This window comes from Echinops telfairi, unplaced genomic scaffold (assembly GCF_000313985.2).
Source record: "Echinops telfairi isolate 266 unplaced genomic scaffold, ASM31398v2 ScPeMD7_7458;HRSCAF=8496, whole genome shotgun sequence".
Lineage (NCBI taxonomy): Eukaryota > Metazoa > Chordata > Mammalia > Afrosoricida > Tenrecidae > Echinops > Echinops telfairi.
This window is the reverse complement of record NW_022111358.1, coordinates 14101613-14112968: the sequence shown is the minus strand read 5'-3', so window position 1 is coordinate 14112968 and position 11356 is coordinate 14101613. Positions and strand designations below refer to the sequence as shown.

Below are 11356 nucleotides of genomic sequence, written 5' to 3'. Positions count from 1 at the left end.
ATTGTCGTGATTAGTAATTTATTTTCTTTCCTATATTTAATTTTTATCTGTTTTAAAAGTTTAATAGATAATATTTGAGGATTGTCTAACTACAATCCCATTTTACAGGTGTGGAGACTGAAGCTCAGTAAATAAATTTTCTAAGTCATATAATGAACCACACAAAACAGAGCTGTCTTGCTCCACAGGAACAAACAAAGAACAATTCAGAATAGAAATAATAAATATTCTCTTTAGTCTCCTTCATCTTGTCAATAATAGAATATCTCTCCATGAGGTAAACTGCTTCGGAGGCTTACAGATGTACTGGTAGGGCCATTTTCTTTAAAGAACAGATCTTTTCTAGGGCACACATTTTATTTGACTATAAGGAGACGGTTGAAAGTATGTGTTGTTTTCATCTTGAGATATCTTAGGTGCTCTTTGCTGTCAAGTTCACTTGACTCCTGGGAACCCCGTGTGTGTTAGAATAGAACTGTGCTCCCTAAAGTTTCAGGGACTGCCTTTTCAGAAGTCCATCTCCAGCCTATTTTCTCTTGCCACTGGGTGGACTCAGACCTCCGGCCTTTGGGTTTTCAGTTAAACATTTATACCATCCAGGGACCTTCTTGAAATAGAAGAGGAAGTAGACTCCCCCCCTTTTATTTTAGAATAAATCTCTCCATGGGAAAAGTGCTACTATACTGCATTGTATTCAGATTTCTCTAATTGTTTAAATGAGATTGGTCAGTTTCTAGCTAATTTATATTCTCTCTCATCTATTTATTCCTTTTTCCATGAACAGATGCCCCCCGCTGATGGATATTACTTTACACATGTTGAATGGGTATCTTCTTGCTTCTAAAGCCTACCTTAGTGCCCATCTGAAGGAAACAGCAGAGCAAGATAGATCTCAGAATAGTATGATAGGTTTAATTGGACAAATGGATGCCCCAGAAGTTACCAGAGAAGAATTGAAAAACGCATTACTGGCTGCTCAGGTAATAAAGTCTAGTCAAAAAGGGCAAGTGCTTCTCTGAATGAAATCAATTAAATAGGTGATATACTATGCCATCTGCGTAGCAGGGTGATAATGGTGTCACCTTTGCTTTTGAATACCAGTTACACTATATAGAATTTTACCGAAGCTTTAAGTAGTAATGCTTTCATGGTGGAGGATATGTAAGATAATAAAATGTAAGCAATGTGAGTTCTTTAATATAGAAATGTTTTCTTAATGTCAGATATATTTTCTGAATTCTTATTGGCAAATAAGTAGGATTAGGAGCAATTGTGTGGGTCCACAGTTCTTTGTCTGCCAACAGAAATCTGAAGGGCCAATGGAAACAGAAGCATCTTGGGTAATTCAGTTAGTAGAAAAACCTGACGTGATATAAACGTATTTGATGGAAAAACTTGAGTTGATGTAAAATAATTTATGATCGTTATCTTATTTAATATGAATATTGGTATTTGCTATAAAATTTTAATGTTTGATTCAACTTCTAAAACACACCTGGCCCAAGAATCTAAGCTGTGGGATTGAAGCCTGTATTAGCTAATATTTTAAAAATGATTTTATATCCTGGATGCTGCTATAAACTTAATGTATTATAGAGTTGCTATGAGTCAGATAGATATTCCTTGATGGCAGTGGTTTAGATCTTGATGGCAGTATTATAACTCATAGAGTCCTGAGGGCGGCAGCATTGTGCATTGGACAGCTAACCGCAGAGTCAGAAGTTTTAAACCACCAGCTGCTTCACGGGAGAAAGATGAGGCTTTCTACTCCAGTAGAGTCACAGACTCAGAAATCCACAGGGCCAGCTCTACCTAGTCCCATATGGTTGCTATGAGTCGGCATTGACTCTATGGCAGTGAGGTGTTTTTTATACTCATTTAACTTTTATAATCAACCCCTAAGTATTATTATCATTTTTATAGATTTGGAAACTGAAAGAGGTTACACATACAATGTGTAACTGCTCAAGGTTACACATTCAGTAAGTGGCAGTGCTAGGATTCAAGTCTGGCAGTCGGCAAATAAAAACGAATAATAACAGCAACCCCAAACTCCTCAACTGAAGAATGATGTTTGTAAAGTAAGATTAGCCTTACGTAATAAGCCATCAAGTTCTTAAACACTTGCCCTTCCTGCTGGGTAAGCGTGGTAACATATATGTATTTTTATGGGGAGAGGGCCTATGGTTTCCCTCAGATTTTTAAAGGGATTCATGACCCTAACAAAAGTGAGAATTACTACTTTATGGGTTGTTCATGTCTGTGTGCTTATGCTGATTACTTATTTCAAGAAACGATTTACTTTCTGTTTATGTGAAAACAATCAAATTTGGTTTTTAGACAGATTTCACAGAAACACTTTACATTCACTATGCTTTATTTGTTTTTAGGACAGTGCAGCTGTCCAAATTCTGTTAGAGATTTGCTTACCTACCAAAGAGGAGAAAGCAAAGCGTGTCAATGCAGACAGCTCAGTGCGGAATGTACACAGTGTTATTATCACCAGCGCTCCAAATAAGGACGTGGAGGAAGGAGAAGACAATTTGCTTTGTAACCTTCGAGAAGTTCAGTGCCTCATTTGTTGTCTGTTGCACCAAATGTACATTGCGGATCCAAACATTGCTAAGCTTGTTCACTTTCAGGTCTGTTTTCAAAGCATGATGCTTTATTGTAAACTTAGTTTTCTTGAGGCCTTTGAATATGAAGTTATTTGAGATCATTTATAAACTGGAGGTTCCACAGATGCAACGTGGAAGAAAATCCAGGGTTTCTTGATTTTGGTTTGGTTTGTTTGCTTTTATCAACTAGATAATTATCCGTATTCAAGTGCATCAGTGAAGTGAAATGCCAGGATCTGTGTAGTATATTGCAGTCTTCTAAGAACAACTGTCATAGGAAGGAAGTGAAAATTTATGAGGCTGCTTCCAAAGTGTGTGGGAAAATTCTGTGGTCTTTTAAATTCTTTTTTCTGCAAACCTTTTGAGTCTCATATTTTTATCTGTATTTGATTTGTAATCATTTTATTTCTAACATTTTCCCCTTCTTGTTGAGATAGGGTTATCCATGTGAACTTTTGCCTCTGACGGTTGCAGGTATTCCATCTATGCACATCTGTCTGGATTTTATACCTGAGCTTATTGCACAGCCAGAACTTGAAAAACAGGTAATGAGCATTTTAGAACAAATTTAAATCTCTGACCAGTATTGCTAGTTCTATAAAAAAGCTTATATAATTTTCAATGCTTGAAACATGTAATGTTTGGATTTTTATTGCAGATATTTGCTATCCAGTTGCTTTCTCACCTGTGTATCCAGTATGCCCTACCTAAGTCACTCAGTGTGGCTCGCTTAGCTGTCAATGTCATGGGGACTTTGCTAACAGGTGTGTAGCCAACCAGTGACAGCAACAATTTCTGGCATAAATTAGTACATCTAGCCTTTGAATTTAGTGACTTTGTACGTTTTTGTAATTAACTATTAGCTTAACTTGAATATCTTTGAATCATTATTCTTTTGAAAGTTTTCCAATTTATAAGTAAAATATATAGGGTAGAGGAGATGAATAGGTAGGCATATTATCTTTCCTTTTGTGAATGTATATGTACTGATTTCTAGTAGATGTAATAAACTCAAATTTTATAATGAAAACCAAATATACTTTTGTCATAGAATTATGTAAGTGGAAAACAAGGTAGGATTGATTATAAATACTTACAGTGCCAGAGAAAGATAATTTATATGTAGAAATAAGACATTCTTTCCTTACGTTCTAAAGCATATTTAACCTTTTATCCAACTTCCAATCTGTAATTTAAAATAGCAACAAAAAAAGACTAAGATTTCTACAATAATTCAGTCTTTCTGTTGTTTTTTTTTTTAGTCTTTCTGTTTTAACATAGCTAATTTAGAATTCTTTCTCAAGTCTCCCATAGTACCCAATGTGTTTCTTTTTCTTTTGTATTGCCTAATTATGTTATAACTATTTGTAGTCATTCAGAGCTTGTGGTTCTTGAGATAAATCCCTGGTCTACCACTAACTGTCTGTGTTATCTTAAACAAGGTTCTTAATCTCTAAGCTTTAAGGGTTTCTTGTATGTAAAATGGTTGTCATCGATTTTGAGCATTAAGTGAAATAATGAATATAGCACTTATCACAGTGCTTGGACATAGACCAAACATAGTCCATTGTGTTGGATGGTGACTGACTCATACTAGATTGTAGAAAGTGACTTCAGCACAGGATAGTACATTGTATAGGCCCAGTCACTGTATTTTGAAATTCTGTCTGTGAAGTAAAAACTTCTGTGTCATATCTTTCCACAGTTTTAACACAGGCTAAGCGATATGTGTTTTTCATGCCAACTCTGCCAAGCCTGGTCTCTTTTTGTCGAGCATTTCCTCCATTGTATGAGGATATTATGTCTTTGCTGATCCAAGTGGGACAAGTTTGTGCTTCTGATGTTGCCACTCAGACAAGAGACATCGATCCCATCATTACACGTGAGTGGTTACTTATTCTTAACAGTTATCTTACTGTTTCAAAGAGGCCAAAATCCTTTCTGGATTTCTTGCCTTAAATTTCTTTCCTTTCCTTATGTTTTTAGGTCTTCAACAAATAAACGAGAAACCAAATGGATGGTCTGGGCTCTGTAAAGATCCATCTTATAAAAATGGATCCAGGGACACTGGAAGCATGGATCCTGATGTACAGCTCTGTCATTGTGTTGAAAGTACAATAATTGAAATAATAAACATGAGTGTTAGTGGAATTTAAAGAAAAAAACTCCAGCAAAAAAGGAAGCTGAAGCTGTTGCATATGCCTGAATCTGTGTCTTAAAATATTGTAAAACTGGATGGGGACAGTCATGTTTTAGAATCACTATAAAAGAATTCAGCATGAATAGAATTTAGAACTCAGAGAATTATGCTTGAAAGTATATGACTGACGGGTCTTTGGATCTAGTTTGCTGGTATGTTTATATTGTAGCAGCTAAACTTTTTTTTTCTTTCCATTGGGAGCACATTAAGAAACTCATTGGAAAACAAATCTGGCATTTTGTTTAGTTTTAAAAGTGAGGAAAGACAGCCATGCTTTTAATTTATTTAATCTCTTGTAAAAATCTGTGGGTAGCCTTAGTGTTTCTTTTAATGTTCGGCTTGTAACAGAGTGTTACAATGATGCCATGGTGACAGGAAAAAGGGGATCAAGAAAAGGGAGAATTAAGGTAAAATAAAGAATTAAATTCTCAAATAGAAATCTCAAAGACCTCAATGCAAGGGGAATAACGCAAAATGGAATTCCAGTTCTCAAGCAGCTATGTTGAGAATGGTTTCAAGAAGATGAATAACTTTTATAAATATTTCCATGGACCTACAGATGAAAATTTAAAGGTTTTACATATTTGCTTCAATTTTTATGAATACGTGAAGCCATATGTTTAAACAGATACTTGAATCGTTTGGAATTTTAAGAATCACCTTTGTGCAAAGAACCTGAAGGGAGATTTCATTTAGTTTCTCTTTTAAAAATTATTTTTATAATACTTTATTAACTTATCAGTTACTCAGACAGAAAAATAAGCAAAGAAAGATAGAGCAATAAAACCCACTGAGCTCTGGGTTTGTTGTCAGGATTATAATTCATATATTACTTTGAAAAAGTGGTTAAGAAAGAAAATAAAGTGTTGAGTCTCAGGAAAAATTAAAGAAAATACTGTCTTGCTGACAGATTTTTGCAGTCTTCTGCTGGTAATTTCTATTAATTAAGTAGATCTATTCAGGTAATGTATAATTCTAATTAAAAAAATTAAGTATCCACTGTTTAAGGTATTTTGCTTTTTGAGAAATAATAACCCATTCTCCCCACTCTCCTAAAAGATCTCTTAACTTGTAAAACAAGTCAGGCAAGCTATTAAGAACATACATTTTTTTAATGAAAAAAATATAACGTCAGCCTTTCATTAGCAAATCGTCACATCCCATTTTGACTCCTTTGGAAATGGAATCACTACTGGCCCTACCTCAGAAGGGTTTATTACATAAGAAGTAGCTGTTTCAAATCATGAAGTACATAATATACATGATAGAATATTTATAACTTTAGACGATTAACATTCAATTAAGGAATTTTTATGGGAAAAATAAAAGCATACCCTTTAAAAAAAAAGAATTTTCCTATATTTAGCCAAAGCAGTTTGTTTGTCCTTTAAGATGAAATAAAATTGCTCCTTTTTTGTTGTGTTGTGTTTTTGTTTTGAAACAGCCTTGGCATCTTTTCTGTAGTGTGTATCTGCCAGGAGGTCAGGGAAGGTGGAAGTAAAAATGTTTTCTAATTAGATGCAGTCCACATTCCTGGATCAATTTTCAAAGACTGGTTAAAAATCTGCTGTGTTAAAAGAACAGCATGTGCTGTTTTTCTTCAGATTCCTTGATGTAAAATATGTAAATATATTAGTAAATGTTAATATTTGTGTATTGTAAGTTAAGGATCTAAAATTGATTACAATGTGATTTTTTTTAATTCAAGTTAAAACAGATGTGGGTAGCTATTTTGAATATTGATTTATAAACGTTCATACTCTTTATCAAATGAACTTGGTTTGTTGTTTAATTCCACTACTGTTAAACCTGAAAGCACAGTTCAAGGGATTAGAATCCAAGACCATCTGTCTCCAGAGCCCATGGGAATTCTGTTTTGCCATGTTAAATGGCAATACAAGGTTGAAGCCAATTGACAGCTTTGGGAGAGGAACATTATAGTAGTTAACTGGTATGGTTATTTAAATTATTTTATGTATAAAATTATAAAGGCAGAATAACATCTTGAAGGTATTTTAATGGTTATGAATAAATATTATTCTTCATGCCACTGTCCTAACAGTCAATTACATTTTAATTTTTTTGTTCTTTTATGCATACGTATTTTCACATAACTAAGTTCCTGATGCCAATTTGGAGTCTGCCTTTTTCCATTTAACTTTGCATGGAATTTCTCCCAGAAAGTTGTTTAGTTTTATAATTATTTTTCTGGCTTCATAATCTCTTGAATTGATAATATAATCATCCCACTACCACTAATCTTGGAAGGTTTTTTTCTCCTTTCGCAGTGTATGTGTCACAAATAGGCATTGCTATCAATTGAGGTGCTACCACTTTTTTCCCTAGGTTACTTCTTTCGGGTAAATTTCTGGGACTGAGAGTACTAGGTGAAAAGATCATTTTTATGAGTACTACAAATTTTGACATTTTGGGAAGATGGAGAACTATAAGGCAAACAAAGCAACTTGTCCCCTGACCATCCCTTACCGCTCGGAGGATGCTTCCCCGTGCCAAATTCTAGTTACCTTGAATTTGACAGGTTGTGTTAGGATTTGCTTCCCGCCCCTCCCCCCCTTTTCTTTTTCCCTTGAGTAATTGAGTATTGTTGCTAAATAGATTGTCATTCCTCCTTAAGGGGTATTCACCTTACACCCTCCCAACACTAGTTTTTTTCTCTGCCAAGAAGTATACAAAGATACTTCTATACCTTATTTCTTTATCCCTGAGGCTAACTAAAAAGTATTGTTACAAAATCGTAGAAACATTTACTAAATAACACAAATGTATGGTTATTGTTTCTCATCAGAGTCTCTATCTAGGTGTTGTGAAGGCTATTTTCCCAGGCCTCCACCTCTCCGAATTCTGAGGTCTTCTATTTACACCCAAACTACCTTTTTGTACATCCTCAAGGGACTCAAATCGTGTTCCATTTCAATATTCTTTGAGTTTGGGGAACACAAAGCCTAAAGGGGCATGACCATGGCTGTGTGGTTTCCCAAAAAAATTCTCAGGACAAACCTGAGGATGCATAGGTGCATTATCATGATCAAGTAGAAAAATTACTCAATGTTGATTTCCTGGCTTTCCCCCACAGGTTTCATTAAAAAAAAAAAAAAAACACAACAAAACAACCCCCCAAAGCTTCCTATTAAAGTACCCGTGCTTGTCCTGTGCCTTTTAAGAAAATATCAAGATAACTTTTGCCTTTTCTGAAATCCCCAAATTGTTTTCTTAACCTGAGCCTTGGGTTAAACAGGTCCTGCAGAGCCCGTCGGAAGCCACTGTTTTGATTGGACCTTGCTTTCTGGATTGTATTGATTAATCCAATATTCATCCCACCCAAGTTACAATTTATTCCATAAAATCATCATTAGCTTAGATTTTGATTAAGAGGCTGATGGAAAGATCATCTCTGAGCTCATAAAATTTTTTTAAGGCACTCTAAAGAGACTAGGACAAGTATATGTAGATAATTTGTAGCCATCCAGTGATTAGAGAAACATTTAAACATGCTTTGTGTGGAATAGGTGCATGTATGAACTGGGACCCTAGTAGCCATGCTTTTTTGACACATCTTCCTAGAAGTGACCTGGGGCTGTTTTTTTGTTTGGTTTGGCCCCTTCCAGTTGGTTCCTACACAGAGCCATCCTGTGCACAACAGAACAAAACAGTGCCTGGGCCAGCACCTTCCTCAATTGTTAAGCTTGAGCCCTTTGTTGCAGCCAGCGTCAATCCATCTCATCAAGAGACGTTCTTTATTTTTCACTAGTGCCTTCAGTGCAACCTGGACCTCTTCCTCCAGTACGATCAGCCCTGATCATATGCCATCTCTTGAAATGCTTACTGTTGACTAGTTCTTTTTATATAGTGACTATTCTTTCCATCTTCTTTTGAAGCTTCCTGCATAATTCAACGATGTTCTTGATGTCATTTTACAGCACGTGTAGTCTGTACTGTTCAGTGAGTCAAATCTGGGGCTAGAGATCTTGCAAGCGTTATATAGTTATCTACAAAGCCTTGAGGACGGGCTTGAACACTAATCTTAGTCAGTTGGCAGGTCACTGAGCCTCTCCGTGTGAAAATTTAGCTTAAAAACAGACGAAAACCCCATTGGCCATAGTCGGTCCTGACTCTTCGTGACCCTAAAGGGCAGAGTAGAACCGCCCGGCCGTCAAGATTTCCACAAAGTATTCCTGATAAGCAGCTGGTGAGTGACCCGTCAAACTTTTTGGTTTATGGGCAAGCGTTTAGCCACAGGGCACCAGAGCCGCTGACCGTGTGGAGCCTTGGTTTTGCCGCACTCGTGACCCTAAAGGGCAGAGTAGAACCGCCCGGCCGTCAAGATTTCCACAAAGTATTCCTGATAAGCAGCTGGTGAGTGACCCGTCAAACTTTTTGGTTTATGGGCAAGCGTTTAGCCACAGGGCACCAGAGCCGCTGACCGTGTGGAGCCTTGGTTTTGCCGCACTCGAAATTTAAACTTATGCTCAGAGAACTCGTCAAGGTAGTTTCTACTAACTTCAAAACTGAGATTTCAGGTTTCCAAGGAAACCGCTGCCAGGGCTTCTAAAGTCAAGCCGAAAAAGCCTTTTTCTTTAAAACAGACTTGTTTGTCCTCCCGGTTCACTTTTCCGGAAATCTACCTTCCGGTGCCGCCAAGTAACTAGGGGGTGGCTCTTGTTTCCGGGGCTTGGATTGGCTGGTAGAGGGCTTCGCTCCTGGATTGGCCGCTTGGTTTCCAGTCTGAGCGTGTGATTGGCTGGCTGGGCGCTCTCGGCGATTGGGCGCTGAGAGTTGAGGGTGGGAGGCGGGAATTCGTCGGGAAGAGTGTGGCTGCGGGGTTTTGTCTAGATTTCCAGGGTGAGAAGGTGAACGAGCGCTGACCCCGGGTCCTGGAGGCGGGAGTCAAGACCGTGGAAAGGTGGAGGGCTCAGGTTTGTAGCCTTTCCTCTGCCCGGGCTCCGCAACATGTGCTGTCGGAAATCGGCTGCTTTTTCTCCCGTTGCTTCGGTTTTCCTCAGGACCACCGAGTCGGTCTCACGGAGAGCCTGCCCGAAGGGTGCCTTCTGCTTTTGCCCAACCCACTTTGCAAGGCCCATCTGTGAACTGGGTCCCCTGGGCCTTGGGGGAGCACTGCGCATGTGAGAGGAAGCAGGCGTGGAGAGAAGCCAGGGTAGAAGGCCGCCTCCCCACCGCCCCGGAGCAGAGGTCTGTTTCGAACCGGTGTCTCTGAGTTAGCTCCGCGCCGGAGGGCAGCCAGGAGGCAGGCTGTCTGTCCTGTGTGCAGTTCGCGGTGCACTTCTACGTTATCGCTGTAACTCGGGTCTTCACGCGTTGACTCAGATTGAGATGCGACTTTAGGACCGTGGTTCTTTCGGAACACACAGGCTCTGATTTAGTGTATTATTGGAGTTCTGATCCACTGTATTGCCGGCATCTACTTTTGTCATTCATCCACTCCTAGATTGAAATTACTTTGTTTTTTTCGACTATTGCACGTAATTCTTCAATTGTTAACACTTGATTTTCTGTTTTCGGTTTTCATTGATTTATTTAGAATGTATTTGTGGCGACGAGAAAGATATCTGAGTTTTCTCCACAGAACATACAAGCATGCACAGAAACTTGAGTGCAAGCAACTTCAAGAGGTCCCGGTTACACCTAGAGATCCGAGGTTAAAAGCATAGATTAGAAGAGGTGGGGATTAAAGTGGATCACTTTTTCTGTGTTCAATGCATTAGATAAATTCTGGATTAGATGCATTCGGGATGTTACTACAATTCTGAGTTCATTGCCTGGCTACATACTGTTACTGATTTTTATGAATACCCCATTAGGTCGGTAGCACTATTGCCATTTTACAGGTGAAAAAAGAGGCTCAGAAAAGTGAAATGAGTCATATAGTGAAATTCGGATTTAGGCCTGCCTTATTCCAAAGGCTGCCCTCTTTTCAGTATACCCTACCGAACCCGCTGCCATTGAGGAATTCCAGCTCATAGCAACCCTGTAGGATAGAGCAGAACTGCGCCATACACAGGCTTCCCAGGCAGTAAATCTTTATGGGAGCAGACTGCCTCAGCTTTTTCCCCAGAGCAAACCACTGACTTTGGGGTTAGCAGCCCACTGCTTAATCCACTGTTACTAGGGCTCCTGTTAAACCCTATTGACCTTTAAAAATTGTTGAGAACTCCCTTCAGTTCTATGTCACTTTCTTCCTTATAACAACCTTTAAATGAGATTATTATAATCAAAAGTCTTCAGAGCAGTGAAAAGATGTCTGAGTTGCTGTCAGACTTGATCTAAAACTTGTTTCCTGACTCTTGATCCAGATTTTTTTCCTTCTAACTGGAAGACTACAAAAAGGGAAAACGGGAATGGATACAATAGAAGCGGGTCAGGGGAAGTGTGCTCTGGAGTTATAAAGAGCTTTGATAAGAAATCTTGCTGTGGTGAAGAAAGCTGATGGTGCCCGGCTATCAAAAAGTATAGCGTCTGGGGTCTTAAAGGCTTGAAGGTAATCAAGCGGCCATCAAGCTCA

The 11356-nt window shown here is 38.3% G+C and overlaps 1 protein-coding gene across 1 annotated transcript in view; it reads left to right on the top strand.

Annotated features, from left to right (window-relative positions):
• INTS2 (integrator complex subunit 2) overlaps positions 1-6589 on the top strand; it is a 59916-nt gene extending 53327 nt beyond the window's left edge. The window contains exons 19-24 of the mRNA XM_004707371.2: positions 785-980; positions 2391-2642; positions 3056-3163; positions 3277-3382; positions 4324-4500; positions 4605-6589. Of these exons, the coding sequence (XP_004707428.1) occupies positions 785-980; positions 2391-2642; positions 3056-3163; positions 3277-3382; positions 4324-4500; positions 4605-4774 (1009 nt within the window). The 3' untranslated portion in view covers positions 4775-6589. The remainder of the gene's footprint in view (positions 1-784; positions 981-2390; positions 2643-3055; positions 3164-3276; positions 3383-4323; positions 4501-4604) is intronic.
• The last annotated feature ends 4767 nt before the right edge of the window (positions 6590-11356 follow it).